At 36.1% G+C, this 17,345-nt stretch overlaps 3 protein-coding genes across 15 annotated transcripts; all 3 read left to right on the top strand.

Annotated features, from left to right (window-relative positions):
- The first annotated feature begins 4,642 nt into the window (after window positions 1-4,642).
- Window positions 4,643-7,530, top strand: LOC137715040 (CBS domain-containing protein CBSX3, mitochondrial). 4 transcript variants are annotated; one of them, XM_068454255.2, is made up of 7 exons: window positions 4,643-4,782; window positions 5,443-5,487; window positions 5,750-6,018; window positions 6,121-6,202; window positions 6,783-6,856; window positions 6,996-7,056; window positions 7,174-7,530. In XM_068454255.2, the coding sequence occupies exons 3-7, from the start codon at window positions 5,755-5,757 to the stop codon at window positions 7,314-7,316; spliced, it is 624 nt and encodes a 207-aa protein (XP_068310356.1). In that variant the 5' UTR covers window positions 4,643-4,782; window positions 5,443-5,487; window positions 5,750-5,754; the 3' UTR covers window positions 7,317-7,530. The 4 variants fall into 4 exon arrangements, with proteins under 4 accessions (XP_068310356.1, XP_068310354.1, XP_068310355.1 ...); XM_068454253.2 differs by having other exon boundaries at window positions 5,746-6,018; XM_068454254.2 differs by lacking the exon at window positions 5,443-5,487 and having other exon boundaries at window positions 4,649-4,782; window positions 5,746-6,018.
- A 2,250-nt stretch (window positions 7,531-9,780) lies between these two features.
- On the top strand, window positions 9,781-16,616 carry LOC137715189 (uncharacterized). Of its 10 annotated transcripts, XR_015961034.1 has the most exons (12): window positions 9,781-9,904; window positions 10,031-10,091; window positions 10,227-10,257; window positions 10,420-10,563; window positions 11,187-11,275; window positions 11,408-11,546; window positions 12,269-12,343; window positions 12,610-12,731; window positions 12,813-12,888; window positions 13,066-13,125; window positions 13,228-13,416; window positions 16,476-16,616. XR_015961034.1 is itself a non-coding variant. In XM_088691615.1 (11 exons), exons 4-11 carry the CDS (start codon window positions 10,450-10,452, stop codon window positions 13,363-13,365), a joined length of 813 nt encoding a protein of 270 aa, XP_088547741.1. In that variant the 5' UTR covers window positions 9,781-9,904; window positions 10,031-10,091; window positions 10,227-10,257; window positions 10,420-10,449; the 3' UTR covers window positions 13,366-13,495. The 10 variants fall into 10 exon arrangements, 9 of the variants coding, with proteins under 9 accessions (XP_088547741.1, XP_068310531.1, XP_088547744.1 ...); XM_088691615.1 differs by lacking the exon at window positions 16,476-16,616 and having other exon boundaries at window positions 13,228-13,495; XM_088691617.1 differs by lacking the exon at window positions 16,476-16,616 and having other exon boundaries at window positions 9,870-9,904; window positions 10,028-10,091; window positions 13,228-13,495.
- On the top strand, window positions 14,660-17,197 carry LOC137715188 (calcium uniporter protein 1, mitochondrial). Its single transcript, XM_068454427.2, has 2 exons — window positions 14,660-15,530; window positions 16,476-17,197. The coding sequence occupies exons 1-2, from the start codon at window positions 15,054-15,056 to the stop codon at window positions 16,959-16,961; spliced, it is 963 nt and encodes a 320-aa protein (XP_068310528.2). The 5' UTR covers window positions 14,660-15,053; the 3' UTR covers window positions 16,962-17,197.
- The last annotated feature ends 148 nt before the right edge of the window (window positions 17,198-17,345 follow it).

Genomic DNA, 17,345 nt, shown 5'->3' with positions numbered 1-17,345 from the left:
TATTGAGATTATTCATCGTCAATCATTTGATCATTATGTAAAAAAACGATGTTGAATTAAAAAAAAAAAAAACACTCTCAGTTTAAGGGAATTAATAATAAAAAAACCCTCAATCTAATAGACATTTCTCACTAAAAGACTATAACGATTGACGGTGAACAATCTCAAAGACCAATTTTTTTTTATTTTAAATCTTAAAAACCAAATAAAAACCCTATACATTTAATAAAGATTCTTGACAACAATGACCCATCTGCAAGAATTTGTTGACCTTCTTCAATCTTCATCCACCTTCTTTCTGTTTTTAAATCAAAGTGGTTTCATTTTTTAATTTGTGCCCAAAAAGATAGTCTTTTTTTTCCATTTCTTTAATTTCCACCTTTGGGAAGAACAAAAAAAAAAAAATGAAGGAAATAAAATAAAGCTTTTGTATAAATATTTCAACCACTTCAACTGGTCCATTGCTCAACATTTAATAATCGGTTGAATCATGTGACATGCACGAGAAAGACACCATGGAATTGTTAATACCCCCACGGCAAAATTGAAAGACACCGTCACTTGCTTGCGTTCATTTTCAGGATTTAATTTTATGTTTCGTATCATTCAATGTTTAGGTTATCGATTAAGTTCTTTTTAACAACAATAATTAAGCTTTGTTCCAATAAGTGATGTCAGTTGTATGAATTCTAAAAAGCTGTTGTGCTCGATTTTGCATCGAGTATTTCGTTAACTCCAAGTATTCCATATCTATTCTTGAACTCTCTTTTCAAGTTTTCTAGGTCTTCCTCTACTTCTTTTGCTCTGCAACTTTTGACTGGAGCATATGTAGATTTTCAGTTCATGTTTCTAAATCACCTTAACCAATTTTATCTCATCTTATCTTCAATTACGACCATTCATACTTTACCTCGAATATTCTCATTCTCAATCCTATCATTTCTTGTGTGCCAAATTCATCAAAATCAAAATTCATTTTAGCCATTTGATTAGCGGTGTAACCAGTTTATTGTTAATTGACAACCTTTTTTTGTTCGTTTGTCTATGTGGTCACAGTTACCTAACAAAACGGTTTTTCTTTTTTTCAAGAGATTAGCTAGTGCATTTGTCATGACAATCTATCCTTTTTTGGATCATAAAAACTCAGAGAGGTATTTCAATTTCTTTTAACCACCATTATATAACAAAATACTTTTGATTTAAACAAATTCGTGCAAAGATGATCTTTTAATGATGGCTTTTGAAACTACCGGTTCATATAAACATAAGTATTATAAAACGAGTAATTAACTTTATATTAATTTACTAACTAATTAGCGTTTAAGCATTACTAAAGAAAAGTAACAAGATAAAATAGAATCCACTGACTCCGATGTAGTCGAAGAAATAACTAGTTGACTTTTGTTGTAAACGATATATGGAACTCTGAACTGTCACTGTGCAAAGTGAAGTCTTTGAGATTCCACATTTTGGCATTGTCATCTCCGTCGCAACCGGAAGAGTTAAACTCTCTTCTTTCATGTCTAATCTGGTAGTGGGTAGTGACTAGTGAGGGTTGATAATATGACACGCTTTTTGTTTCATTGGACATGGATTTTGTCGTGTGCTTTTGTGGAGCAAATCACTTTGACAGTGAAGGCAGCTAGATGCCGGACAGGAACTTGCAGTCTTTTCTCGAGACTTTGATCATGCAACAAGAGAGATAACAAAATGTTATAAAGCAAGTAAATTATTACTAATGTAAAAAAATTACGTGATAAAAGACACACAAGTGAGTTGTATGTAACTGTTGTGAGAATGTGAAGAATAAAGTTTTACATGGGATGGTGGAACACACCTTGTAAATAGGGCTCACAATTTCTTATATGACCTGTTAATCTGACATGAAACGACATAAAAATAACGAGTTTCGGGTCAACTTATTAATAAGTCGAGTCATTATCTTGTAACCCGTTAATAATCTGTTAATGCATCGGATCGTTATCAGGTCACCCATTAAGAACCTGATGAAATATCATTTGCCAAATATAGATATTAGGCATAACAATTCTTGCATAACCGTTAACCCAACACGAAACGACACGACTGGTTAACGAATCAGGTCCTTATTGGGTCACTTATTAAGAACCCGTTAAAGTAACGTGTTTGACATAACATGACTCGTTAAGATAAAGGATACAACACGAAAATGACAAGATTACGACAAACACAGCCTGTTTGCTAGACACATTTCGAAGGGCTTATAAAGAGTAATTGTCAATTTTTTTTATGGTAGAACTTCAACTTATGCATGGTATCAAAGCGTAAGTTGGCCAACATGTTAAGCCAATGTGTGAAACCCTACAGTTATACAAGATTTCACGTCATCCAATTCGTGTTGTCCACGTGCTCGTGTAGGGGAATATTTTATGCTTGGTAAGATATACTTGCACGTACTTAGACCATCTCCAACATAATGAGGGTCAGATGGCTTGTTTTAGCCCTCTGGCCCTCCAAGAAATTAATATTTTAATGAACAGTGCATAGTCATATTTCTTATCATCTCCAACCGAGGGCCATAGGGCTCGTTTTAAACTTTATCACAAAAAACCGTCTCCAACCAAGGGCCAAGGGGCTATAATATGGAATGTAAATAATTGAAATAAAATAAGGTAAGATAGTATAGAATAGTGAAAAGTATGTGAGAAATGATGTAGGAAACAATTAGAAAAAAAAAAAATGGGCTGGGCAAATGGAAAAGAACAAAAAATAAAATAATAATAAGTGGGCTAGCCAGCAGGCTGGCTGAAGATGGCCAACCAGTTGGCCCTTTGACCCTTTTTTGTCCCGTGGGGCCATAAGCCCTTTAGCCTAGTTTTTTATTGGAGACGATTTTTGAATTATTTTTGGCCTTCTGACCTTCTGCACCCGTCGGTTAGAGATGGTCTTATGAGTTGGGATATTCTATAACGCATGGGTTGAAGCTCCCAAGTCTCTACCAAATAAGCACAACGCAAAGAGACAAATGGTAGCTACATGAAAACAAATGGAATCCTTTACACTAAAGCATTGCCCTTACACTTCATCTAGGTTTTGGTTTCATTTGTGCAAGGTGGTGTGTTTGGTCGTTGGAGTGGAATAAAATCAATGTGAATAAGAATGGGAATATAATCGATTCCATTGTTTGGTTGATAGTGAGAACTAGTAAAAGCACCAATGCTCAATTTCATTCCATTACCATTCTCACTTTATTACTTTTAAATATTGTAAAATTCGCATTTTACCTTTTGTTTTTTTTGCCACACTTTCATACCTAATTTTTTTTTTTTTTCACAAATTCATAATTCTGTAAGTCTTTTCGTCAAGTGCTTGTTAATGGATGACATGGCATTGTGGGTCCCACAAGGACATGTGAAACAATTTAGTTTAATTTTTTTTTTAGGGGAAAATTAAAAAAAATGTTAATATCCCACCTCCAAAAGCGAAGTCCCCAAAATCAACCTCCATCTCTATCTATCTTCACACCCCCACACCAGATTAGTAATCATGGTTGTCGACTCGTCGTCGGAGAGAATAAACACTGATTCCTTCAACTTGTAGTAATTATTGGTCAAGAAATCGAATTGAATCGATCGAATTGAGTTGGAATCGAAAATCTAACTGACTGAATCGTAGTCGACAAATCAAATCGATATGATTCTTCGATTCAAACAGTCGACCACAAGAATCCAATTTCGATAATATATTTTCCTTTTCCGTTGACGAGGTTGAAGAGACAAAATAGAGAGAGGAGGCTTGTCAGCGGCGATAATGGTGGTTTCTGCATCTGCTAATGGAGGTGAGGCAGCCAACGGCTCGTGAGCATTGCAGAGTCGAAGAAGGAAGGGAGAGCATTATTCTTTGTTTTAAATTTCCATTAATGAATTAATTTTTAATATTATTTAATTTGTCACGTCTGTAAATTTTGATTGGTTAGTGACATGTCACGTCATCAGTTACAACGCACTTAATTAAAAGGCTAACATAAGTATAAACTTATGAGAAATTGTAATTTTAGGAGTGGAAGTGAGATGAAAGAACTCAGGATAGCAAAGTGTGAATTTCATGATACTTGAGTTGAGAGTAGTAAAATAAGAATGTTTCACATGTCCACGTTGAGCCCACAATGCCACATCATCAGTTGTGCTTGATGGGAAAATTAATAAAAATATGAATCTGTAACAAAAAAGTAACTTTATGTATGAAAGTTAGAAGAAAAAAGTAAGAGTATTAAAGTGCGAATTTCACAAGTTTAGTAAGGTGAGAACTATGTTTTGGTTGAAAAAAACAAAAACAAATAAGTTTAAAAAGCCACTTAATACTACAGTCTCGTGATATTCTTTTTCACTCGTAAACAAAAAGTCTTAAGTTCAATTTTTCGCTAAAGACGAATCACATTATTACAATCTCATTATTATTATCAGATTAAACTTCTCTCTTATTTAGTTTAGATAAGATCGTTAAAAAAAAAAAAAAGTAAAAAAAAAAGAATTTAAAAAAAGACAGTAACCGTTAGTTTCGTCCTAAAAAAGAACCACCGTTAGATGATTTCGGATTTGCGTCTTTTCAGACGCGTGTCGGAGAGATCTTTTAATTTATCCATTACAAACGCCGTTAAAATACCCATTACCCAGCACCCAATGCCTGAGCAGCTTCAGGTGGCATAAGAAGTCAAAAAACTAGGTCTTGAGATGGGTCTCTTCATCTCTATCTGAAAGCCCGAAGAAAATTTGCAGCTGCCCCTCTCTCTCATTCTCCTCTTTGGTAATTTTCTCTCTCTAACTCCACCTTCTTCTTCTTCTTCTTCTTCTTCAAGCTTTTGCTAGCTTACCAAATCTTATCGTTAACTTCCATGGCTGAAATAAATGATTGATTGATCATTTCTGTAGTTCTTTTCACTCAGTCAAGACTGAAACTTTACTGTGATAGATCAAAAGATTTCAAGTTTCTTTTCATTTTTTATATTTTTTGAAGGAAATTAAATTTTGGGTTCTGAAGTGAGTGACTTAATTTGATCGAATCAAGTGTGTATTTGATATATACATATACATAATATATATATATATGTATATGAACTCTTGTGCACTTTGTACTGCAAGCTGGTATTTTTTAGGGGAAACTTCTATCATGGGATTTATTCATTTATTAATTTGGAGATGGAAAATTTTGGATCTCTCTTTTTATCAGTTTGTCAAAAGCACTTTGTGAAGATTTTGACTTTGTCAAGTCTTTCTATTGAAAAAAGAAAGTCTTGATTGAATTGAGTTCTTATGGGAGTTTTAGAAATTTGTTTTTAAAAGTAAAGCTTGCTTCTAACCAAATTCATCAAACTATAGACTTTAGATTAACTACTACAACCTTGAAACTGTAAAGTGCTTAATAAATAAGTAATTTGAAAAGTGCTTATTTTGGTATATGTTGCAGGACGCAGTTCCATTTGTGGTGTGTTTGGCTTCCAAGAAAACTACCGTATGTTATTATAATTTTCCTTGAATATTTTGTTCATGAAGGGTTAGCTGTAGCTGTATCATGGGAGTATGAGATCTTAAGTGTTTTATGTATTACGATGCAAAGCTGAGAAAGTAAGGCCAATAGACGAATATAAAACGAACCAAATACTATGCTGATTGATACTAATTAAATAGAGTACTTCATTATGACGGAAATCATTCATCCGTTGAGGCAAATTAATGTTATGTTGTTTATGAATGTAACCTGTCTCTTCAGACAGGTAAAATGCAAGGGGTACTCAAAACTTTTACATCACACGGAAGCATTGTGAAAAATGGAGTTTTGAGACACATCCGTCTTGTGAATCCCCTGCTCCAGCCTGTTGCGTTTTCACGTTTTGAGTCTGCTACGCCTGCCAGTACCCGCATAGAAGAGCATGGTTTTGAAAGCACCAGAATTGCAGATGTCTTGAATGCAAAAGGTAAAGGTGCTGATGGTTCCTGGCTCTGGTGCACAACCGATGACTCTGTTTATGATGCTGTTAAGTCGGTAAGCATATTCGAGCTTTATGAAAGTTCGTGTTCGTGCAATGATTTTACAATCTTTGGCATGAAGGATTTAAGTCATAAATAATTAAGAATTCCCTTGCAGATGACCCAGCACAATGTTGGAGCCTTAGTTGTTGTGAAATCCGGAGAGCAAAAATCTCCTGCAGGAATCATAACGGAGAGAGGTAGGCTTATGTAATGTACTGATATATACCGTGCTGCACTTGTTTGAGATCATGATGTGAATGGTCTTTGCATTGGGAGCTGGATTATTCTAGTCTGAAATTTGTTAGGGGAACATGCCAGCTGTGAGAAATTTATGCATTTCAATTTCAAGTGTTTCAGCAGCTCCTTAGGGAAGCTTGTTTAGATTCGATTTCGTTTTTCTGAGAATTATTTTTGGAAACAATGGTCTAGATCACTTTGAGTAAGGATAACACCAATAGAAATTCATTATTAATCTATTCTACAATCGGTATCGAGCTTTACTCTTGAAAGTAGGAACAAATTCGTAAGTTAAAGGTTGAAGAAAAGCACCGGGCAGAATGAATGAGCTCATACATGCACTTGTTGCTGAACAATAAGCTAAAATAGAATGGTAAATTTGGCGAGCATAAATAGTTGGGCAAACATTTGGGAAAGTTTGAAGGGATAATCACTGTCTATAATTTTGATTACATGAAATGCGTTGCACTAACAATGATCGGAAGGTACATTTGGGTTCTCCATAATTAATTGTATATCTGTTTGGCGGATAATTTTCAGATTATCTCAGGAAGATCATAGTTCAGGGAAGATCATCCAAGTCAACAAAAGTTGGGGATATCATGACTGAGGAGGTATAACTTGTTATACCTAATTCGTACTCCTTTTACAGGAAACTTTGTACTCTTACTAGGATTTACATCCCTTTACATTTGTTGAAGTTTCATGAATGTTTAACATCTGATCGAAAATGTAAAAACGCGGTGCCTGCAGAACAAGCTTATCACTGTCACCCCTGACACCAAAGTTTTGCGGGCAATGCAACTCATGACAGGTATTATCTTCTGCTTCTTGTTACAGAAGTTTCCAACTTAAACGTTCCTTTACGTTATATTTTCCTTCCATGCAAGGAAGCTGTTTTAAACTTGAAATTTGTATGTATTATGCGTAGAAAACCGAATCAGGCACATTCCAGTAATGGACAACGGGAAAATGGTTGGAATGGTGTCCATTGGTGACGTGGTTCGTGCTGTGGTGAGTGAGCACCGGGAGGAGCTGAACCGCTTGAATGCTTTTATTCAAGGTGGTTACTAGATAATGATGATGACGAAGAAGTGAGACGCTGCTTTAGTTGACATGCCGGAATGACAAACAGTAATAACCCTCGCTCGAGTGCTTGTATATATCGTGTGTGTTCGTTTGTGCACCTCCGGTTGTTGTTTGGTTCTGTACTTCCAGTTACTGTCTAATTACAAACCTGTGGGACTATCAAGTACTTAACAATAAGCAATGTTATGTTTTGCTTAAATCGTCCTTCTTTCTCCGGTCGATGGTAGCTTGTGCGTACCTTGTATTTGACGTCGCACACGTTTATGTCGAAACCATAATCTTGAATGTCGTTTGGTGTTTAAACATGTAAATCAAGCTAGTGTTCAAATATACTCGTTTGAAATGTTTTTAAAATGATTGAAAACGCTTTTTATGAGAGTGCTTGTGAAACCAATTCTTAATAAAAATGTACGTGAATCTTGATCTCAAAGTATTTTCACAAAAAACGTTTTCAGTTATTTGAAAAGACTTAAATTTTAATTTTTACTTTAATTTTTTCACATGGGAAACCTTATGTTTCTTTAATCACGTGATCCATTACCTTTACATGTGAATATATTCACGTGACTCGTGAGTGAGTAAAAGCTTAGAGTAACATTTACTCATGTAAAATGTTGAGCTTATAAATGGCTTAAAGGAAATAAGTTTTCTCATGAAATTACCGAAAATGAATTTTACTTCGGAAACAAAGGTTGCTAGTTGCAGTCGTCCACGCAAGTATTAGTGACTGCTAATTGTTAATGCATAATTAAACTCGTCCGCATTAATTGATGACAATAGAAGTATGTGTTAGAGCGATCATTCTTAGACTTTCTTATTTCAAAATGAAAAACTGAATATATGTTTTTGAGTAACAATTTAATAATCATTTTTTCACATGAAATATGACATGGCGACGTGATACAAAAATTCAATAATCATTTTTCACATGAAATATGACATGACGACATGGGGCTCATTTTTTAGTAGAATAATGCTAGGAAGACTAAATTTTGTAAACTAAATGATATGAAAGTTGATAATTAGATTATTACTTAAACGTTGATAAGCGTGCTCATTTCTTATTGGTCACATCATTTAGTTTGCAAATTTAGTCTCTCTAGCATTACTCTTTCTAAAATAGCCTATTGTGTTGTAATTTGAATGATTAGAGTATCTTCAAATGATACATCAAATTCAAAACATTAAATTTTAATTTGATGATTGACTTGACAATTTGACATATTGTCAATATTTTACTGCCACCCGATATGCCAAAATTTATTTCTTCATTTATGTTTTTTTTAAACAAAAATAATAAAAGTTGGATTGTTGTTGGTTTAAAAATAATAAAATAATACCTAAATATGCTAGCATTTAAGGTAAAGCAAGTGGAATGCATTTGGAAATAGCAAAAATCAAATTACTAGGTTTGAATGACAATTTTTTAACAGTTACGTCAACAGTTAATGGTTGACTAGACGATCAATCTAATAAAAGCCGTAAATTATTCAAATGTCAAAAACACCAAAGTGTAATGTAAGACAAATTGATGACATGGTGACGTCAGGCTCACTAACAAAATAGCCTCCTTGTGTTATATTTTGAATAGTTAGTAAGTGTGTGTTGTGGTTTTCTAACAGTTACGTCAACAACTAATGGTTAACTAAATAATCAATCTAACAAAAGACGTAAACTGATTGAACATCAAAATACCTACGTGTAAAACTAAAACTTCATTACTCATTTCGAAAATGATCCAAACCTAATATCGTGAAATAAGCTTGGCCCTAAAAGTAACAAACAGGAAACAAAGACAAATACTTTTCTAGCGACGAAGACAATAATGTCAATAAATGTAATAAACCCTGCATTACAAATTTCCAATCCATCAACGTCAAAAGACTCAAAACTCAAAAGAGGAGAATTCTCTACCCTTCAATGCTCATCTCATCCGCTTATACATTGTTTTTGTCTCATTATCTTTATAAAAAATCAATATAAAATATTGACGTGGCTTAACTGTAACCGTTTATGTTGCTTGCTACTTTGGATGTGGACAACCAAATTATATATATATATATATATATATATAGAGTTTTATGCTTTGAGAATCAAACCCCACCACAGGTGACGAAACTACACAAAACTAGAAAATATTGCATAAAATTCCAAAAGGAAGTGATATATATAGAGTTTTACGCTTTGAGAATCAAACCCCACCACAGGTGACGAAACTACCCCACCACAGGTGACGAAACTACACAAAACTAGAAAATATTGCATAAAATTCCAAAAGGAAGTGATATATATAGAGTTTTACGCTTTGAGAATCAAACCCCACCACAGGTGACGAAACTACACAAAACTAGAAAATATTGCATAAAATTCCAAAAGAAGTGTTATTAGCACTAAAAAAATCTCATTTTACATTCCTCACAAATATTTTTTTTTCTTCTTCTAATATATAAAATTTAAAAAGTAGAATAAGATTTTTAGAGTGGTAATAACAATTCCATTCCAAAATAAAATATCCATTTGCTCATCTCTTTGCTCTTCCCCGCCCGCAATCAAGACTCTTCGGCCAATCTCTGGTATCCTTTAATCCTTAGTTCCTTACTCAATGAATATTATATGGTTCTTTTACATATACTTTTTGATTTTGTGATCCTTGTTTGACTGGCTGGTCCTTCCTCTTCATTTTTATCTGGACAAAGCAGAAGAAGGTTTTTCTGCTTCTGAGTTCTAAAAAGCGCTTACTAACTTGGAATTGGAGTTAATGTAAGTTGTTTTGAAAGTTGAAAGCTTTTTGAGGCTGCTTGCATTTTTGTTGTTATTGATCTTTGTTTGACTGGCTGGTCTTTCCTCTTGATTTCTATCTGGAAAATCTGCTGCTTCTTTTGCTTCTGAGTTCAGAAGCGCTTATAAACTTGGAATTGGAGTTAATGTAAGTTGCTTTCAAAAGGGTTCTTTTCTTTTTGTCCAATCTTTTGAAATTTGAAATCTTTCGAGTCAAATTGGTTTCTTTGTTATCAAGAAAAAGGAGTCTGCTTGCATTTTTATTGTGTATGCGGAACAGGGTTTGATCTGGAATATATTTTTTGAACAGTCTGAGCGTTTAATCCAACAAGGAAGAAGTATGGTGGGATTTTCTTTTCCCTTTGGTTTAGTATCCACATCTGGCCATCTTGTTCCTGAGAAAGAATTTCACTTGCTGGCATCTGTCCTCTTTGGCATCTTTCTCTGCAATATTGTAAGTTCCAATCTCTAATTTAGTTGTTTATTGTGGGGCTGAAACTTTTCTTTGAACCTCTTTGCTTGATAGCTGACGGAGTTGCTGAACTATATTCTCCGTGGTCGAAAGGAAACTAATATTTGGGTTTCAAATTTTCTATTATTGCCTTCAACTCCATTTGCACTAGTAGTTTTCTGAACAAGTTCCTAAATTTGGCGTTTGATCGAATGATTCAACTAACTTTTCCCGAAGTTGATAGTGTCATTGTTTGGCTGTTAAATTAAACTTTGGTTGCATTTATTCAAGGATTATGTAAGAAATCAGGATTCATGAACATGCACCTTTGAATACATTTAAAGAGACCAAGTAGCCATTTGCGGTTTCAATATTTGGAATGGAGAATGAAAATAAAAACAAGTTTTGGATGAGTCTTTTAGATAGGAAGTCTGAATCTGAGTGTTCTAATAATGGATAGATTAATACCGGTTGTTCTCTGTTGATGGCTCCAAATCTAGGTTCTTTTTGTTACGCTGTAGTTTTCTTGGTCTATTCTGTGTTCTCAAAATGAATATTCTGAACTATGAAAAGTTATAATCTTTCTTTTTGGTAGTTTTGAATTTGATGAGAATTCAATCTTGAAGGTTTACAGATTAGCGCGCCTTATTAGCCTTCTCAGCGTTGAGGGATATGACGAACTCAGCAAAGCAGAAAAAGTTGAATGGAATAACCGGTGAATATCTTCTGCGAGTCCAAGATTGAGTTTCTTGATTTTGATTTTGTTTTTTACTTTTTGGGATAAGAATTCTCTTGAATTTCGTCAAGAATACTAGTATTGATTCTTTTTTCCTCCTTTCCTGTACAGGGGGTTCTCAACTGTACATGCTATCGCCGTAGCATTTGCATCTTTTTACCTTGTAGTGTTGTCAGATACTTTTCATGAGGATCATCGTGATGAGCCAATCGTTAGTAGAAGATCTACCTTTTCAGATACAACATTGGGGGTAAGCAAATGCAGAAAGAAGCATTCATTCATGGCTTAATTTCTATCCACTCCCAGAAAATTTTATGTCTCTTCGCTTATGAATTTTGAATCAATTTGACTGTGCTGCAACATGTCAATTACTCTTCTGATACAGTTGGTTTCATTGACTGTCAAACATGTTCTGCAGCACATCAAAACAAATGAGCTAAATTATCTCTTACGTTTTGCATCTGCGACTCTGTGTCTACCCATACCATCCTTGTGTGAAGTTTTCTTCACATCCTTTTACAACCCGAATTGATTACTTTGAGCTAAATTAAACTGATAATTGTAAACCAAAAAAACTTGTACTTTATTGTTTTCACTAATGCAGAAATTTTTTACATTTTGATCTGCATATGCATGTTTTTGCAAATGCGCAAGTGCACACCTACATGCACTTGGGTTAGGCAACTGAGCATTAACATCTTATGTCAATTACATCTGCCGGGTTGTTTGACCCAAGTTAAGCCTAAATGCAATCAATCTGACATGAACCTGTTAATGGAAGATTGGTTTGAGTGTAGTATTCAGTTCGTATGAAAAACTGCAGCTCCTATTCTTCATGTTTCATGTTCAGTTCTATGCACGATGACAGTTTCTCAATCAATAAGCGACTTTCAAATGCCCCTACTGTAATTTACAATTTTCTGGGTGCAGACACTTACTATTGTAACTAATTTTATTGGGTACTTATTGCAGATCTCCTTCGGATATTTTCTGTCAGACTTGGGAATGATTTTTTGGTATTTTCCTGCTTTAGGTGGACTGGAGTATGTGAGTGCATAGATGAAGGATATTGCCTGTTTGATATACATAACAATCTCTTCTAGGCTATTTTTATTAAAACCTTAAACCATATATTTTGGTTCTAAAATTAACTCGGTGAAGTTTGGTAAAGATAAAAGTTGTATTTAACGCCTCAGTTGAATCAGTATCGTGGTTTAATAATTTCAGGTGGTTATCTTACCGTTCAAGTTTGAATGCAAGTCAAATTCTGTATTAACTGGTACGATGATGTTCATCTGTTTTATCTTGTTTAGGTTTTGCATCATGCACTATCTATGTACTCGATCTTTCTCGCCCTTTTAAGTGGAAAAGGCCAGATTTACATACTAATGGTTCTGTTCTCTGAGAGCACGACTCCTTTTGTAAACATGAGATGGTGAGTGTAACATTTGGTAATCCCTTAAATCTCATGTTCTTGGTTGTCGTTATTTGATGATTCATGCGATTGCATACTCAGGTACTTGGATGTTGCTGGTAGGAAGAACTCTAACCTGTACGTCTTCAATGGCGCAGTATTGTTCCTGGGGTGGCTGGTAATGTCTAACTAACTCAATACGTTTGGTTCCTTTTAATCTTCGTGCGTTGTTATATGAGTTAATGTCTTTCAATTGCCTTCTGGTGTAGAACTGCTGTTTAACTTAATTTACCTCATTTCCCTCAAGTGACATAATTTGTTACGTCTAACGGTTTATTTCCACCAATTCATTCAGGTTGCAAGAATTCTTTTGTTCATTTACTTTTTCGTCCACATGTTTATCCATTTCGATCAAGTGAGTTCGTTCTGCATACCCATTCATCTTCCTTGTTAACAGAACAACTTAAGATTCTGACCTGCAAAAAGTTCGGTACTTACAATCTCGGCATTCTTTCAGGTCAAGACAATGTTCCCTCTGGTATTTTACAGCTTGCTCCCGGTGCCTCCAATGCTGGCTACAATGAATCTCATTTGGTTTTGGAAGATCACCAAAGGTTTGATCAAAACTGTTTCCAAGGCCAAACACAGTCAGTGATCCTTCGATCTCGAGAGTCGGGAATTCGATGTACCCCAATGTACATTAGTCGTACGTCTTCTTCCCTTTTGATGGTACATAAAATTCTGTCACAAAGTTCAGTGAAATTCCAAAAGCCTTGGTTCTCAAATCAACTTTTATGTCATTTTTTGGTTAGTATTGGAGATTAAACTCGAAAACTAGACCCGACGAAATCATATACTGCACCATTTTTCACGAAGAGTTCGGGACCTTCGGGTCAAATATCGAGTGATTTTCAGACACCAATTTTCTCTCAATTTACAACTTGTTTACTTTTAACATTTGAATTGAATAAAACTAAGAAAACTCAATTGATAGATATAAATAGACGTGTGCAGAAATTATTTTCCGTTCGTTTCCTGGTCAAATGTTAATTTAATTTAGGATTACGCATGCTTTTTTTATAGAACTACCTTCTTACTCATCCATAAAGCAAAAGTCCACTAGGTTGAGATACTATTCGGATTCCCCTTCCCCAATATTCCCCAATATATATATAGAAAGAACCTACAAAAGTAACAAAACTCTTACCTTAATAAACAATGTGATTCGGATAATACACCTCCAGTATATATGCCACCACATCTGTTCTTTTGGTTAGAAAGAGAATATTAGGAATAAAAAAGTTAGCAATAAACTACCGAAAACGAAAAGAGCAAGTCATTGCCCGGAAGAGAAAGCCGGTTCCTTGCATCATGCGCTAATGAAATAAAAAATTACATAAATTTTTGTTCATGTATCATTATTTTATTTGCACAACGTAACTAAAATAGTGTACTCAAATTTTTATTCCGGTAATGACGAAACTTCTGGGCAAATAAGTGAGAGAGAAAGGCTAAAAGCTCCCAACTTTCCACCTTGACCCACTCCTTGTTAACTCCCAAATTCCCAACTCGATTCGGGTCAGTCAAAAGTCAAACTGTTTCAGTGTGCCATGTGTGTGTGAGGAGAATGGTGGCCGAGGAGACTACTAGTTGGAATAGGAACGTTGAATCTTTAGAGAGAAAGAGGGGTAGAGAGAGGGATTCGGACTCTTTCCTCTTCTATTTTTGGTCCGTATAGTCTCTTTTTATTTTAAAATTCGTGATTAAGTCAAGTCAGTTGATTTTTTTTACAATCTCTTATTCGAATGTTCGTGCCGACGTCTGTTGAATTTTATTTTATTTTTTTGTAAAAAGAGAGAGATAATAAAATCCAACCCGAGAATCTGAGAGAGAGAGAGAGAGAGCCCCATTGGCCAGTGCTATATTTATCCACAACGACCAAGGACAGAGAAAATGAAGAGGAAACCAACTTTTAAGTAATTTTCTTTTCTTCTGCTTTTTGGTATTGGGAGAGACATATGAACCAACGGAGTTGGCGGTCCGTTTTTGCTTCTTTGCCCTGTAAACTGCAGCGTTTCTGCCTCCTGTCCTCCTATTATTTATTCAAGTTTCCCTCTTTTTCTTCTGATATCCTCCCATGGCTTAAAGATTGCTCCTTTCTTTCCCCGTTCGATTCCAAATCGCTCGTTTCCCAAAACCCATTTCTTCAGTTCCCTAAAGGATTCATGGGTAGCGTAAGTTTGAGTTTTGAATAGGAAATAGGATTATACAGAGAGATAGAGAGGGGGAGCTGTGAGTCACGGACAGGTGAGGTGAGTGGGAAGTTTTGAAGGTGTGGGCAGAATGTGGAGGTGGTGCAGTGGTGTGTTGGTGAGACATTTGGGGGTGGGGAAGCCCAACGGCGCCAACCCCTGTTTTGGATTCAAGGATTTTGCTAACCTGGAATGTGGGTTGTTGAATTTTCCTGCAACTTCGTCTCTGGCGCTGATTCCGAGGAGAAGAATGTCGTCTTCTAGTGATTTCAGCGGCGTTGGGGGTGGCGGAGTAGGAGGAGGAGGAGCAGATCTGAGTAGAGGAGTAGGAGAGACGATATCGTCTTCGGAGGCCAAGAGGATGATGAGGCTGGTGAATGTGGAGGCTTTGAAGGCAAAGCTTGGGACAGAAGGGAAAGAGGCAATACCGTATTCTGATCTTCTGGAGGCGTGCCAGAGCATTGGGGTTGCCAGATCTCCGGAGGAGGCTGCGGCTTTTGCTCGGGTTCTCGACGAGGCCGGCGTCATCATCCTCTTCCGGGACAAGGTTCTCCTCCATCCTAATAGGGTATGAAACCTCCTCCCCTCAACTTCTTATTGTTCTTCTAGCGTGTATCAGAATGAAATATTGACGATATTCTAAAGTACTCTAATTTACGCGGAAGAGGGAGGTTTGAACTCGGGTGCAAAAGGGTTTGTTTTTGGGACATGTTTATCTTCAATTGTTATTCTAATTCCCTTAACTTTTTCTGCTGTTTGTTTTTCACTGCCTGCTTTAAATACTAATTCTAATCACGGGATTAATAAGTAGTGTGGATCGCATGTTTTCTTGGCTTCCAAATTGAAGGGAGAGGAAATTAAGTTTAGATTATCTTCCGAGATGGGAACTTTAGTAAGTTTCAAGTAATTATGTATCATCTGTAGGAGGAGATACACTGGATTTCGTGTTATTTACTTCCCTGTTAGGTCTTCATTACGCCATCAAACAGCTCAAATAAGTTAGCTACTACATGGAACCGAGCGCAATGGCGTTCTAGGTTTCATATAGCCGACCCCACTTAGTGGGAAAAGGCTTTGTTGTTGTTGTTGTTGTTGTTTGTGCTTCAGAATTGGTTATATCCCATAAACCTGCCTTTTTTGACTGCTTGCTGCGTTTTACATGGCGGTGAAGGTTTCCAGTTCTTCCAAAATTACCGATCCAAACACAGCATAGGATTTCGATATTCTGTTGGGGTTGAATCTAGTTGCTTTTAGCTTCTGTTGTTTGTTCGTGATTGCAAGTGTGATTGTTTGAGTTTTTATGTTAATACTTGGCAGTTGTGTGGACATCTCATCTTTCACGTGTAATGCAGAGATTTGGAATTGATCAAGTATAGGATTTGATATGTGATTCTTGCATTGGATATGAATTAAGAATCTGAGCTGGTTACGAGAGCTTTCTCGAACACAATATCTGTTTAGAAGCCTTACATTACCTTGACTCACACCGCTGCATTTCATTCTTAACTTCCAGGTTGTGGAGCTAGTTCGAAAAGCAGTACCCCTTTCTTTGACTCCGGAAGATGACCCCTTGTGGGAGGAGTTAAAGCAGCTGCAGAAGAAGAAGGAAGAAATTGATGTACTTGCACATAAGCATGTCCGGCGCATTCTCTGGTTTGGCCTGGGGGTTGTCCTGACACAGCTCGGGCTCTTTTTCAGGCTAACATATTGGGACTTCTCATGGGACGTAGTGGAACCACTCGCGTACTTCACAACAACTTCTTGCATTGGCATAGGCTATGCCTACTTCTTGATCACGTCAAGAGATCCGACTTACCAAGATCTGATGAAGAGGCTCTTTATCAGGAGGCAGAGGAAACTGATCAAGAGTCATAATTTTGATGTCAAAAAGTTCAAGGAGATCCAGAGAAAATGCGGCATACCTCTACACGCTAGTGCCTCGATTAAGAACCGGGTAGGCCTGGAAATAGAGCTCGACGACTCTTTACATAGAGATTAACACTTACAATTTTATACTTTTGGCCGGGGTAGGTAAAAGGCCGGATGTTAACTCAAGACTCTTCTATTTTGTTACAATCTGGCCCCTCCTGGTTTTATGTAGGCAGGGGCCAGAAATTTTGATTTTAACATGTTGCTTCTTACCTACCTTTCAAATTTTTTGGCACAAATACTTAATTTCAGCAGAGCTTCTGCTTTTAACTTAAGCAAATTGCAATGGATACTGCTTTTGGCTCATCGCTTTCTATCATTATATCTCTAATTCACATCTTTTCCGAGAGTAACAGAGGGATCGCATTATGTACCACGTCTCTAACAGAGGTCCGGCCGCTTGTGCCGGATGAGCTATGGAGGTGTGGTTTCATAATGTGAGCCAGAAGTGCCT

The sequence above is a fragment of the Pyrus communis genome, chromosome 3 (genome assembly GCF_041283825.1).
Source record: "Pyrus communis isolate YQ-2024b chromosome 3, ASM4128382v1, whole genome shotgun sequence".
In the NCBI taxonomy this organism is placed as follows: domain Eukaryota; kingdom Viridiplantae; phylum Streptophyta; class Magnoliopsida; order Rosales; family Rosaceae; genus Pyrus; species Pyrus communis.
Note: the sequence above shows the minus strand (reverse complement) of the source record. Positions and strands in the feature narration are given on the sequence as shown.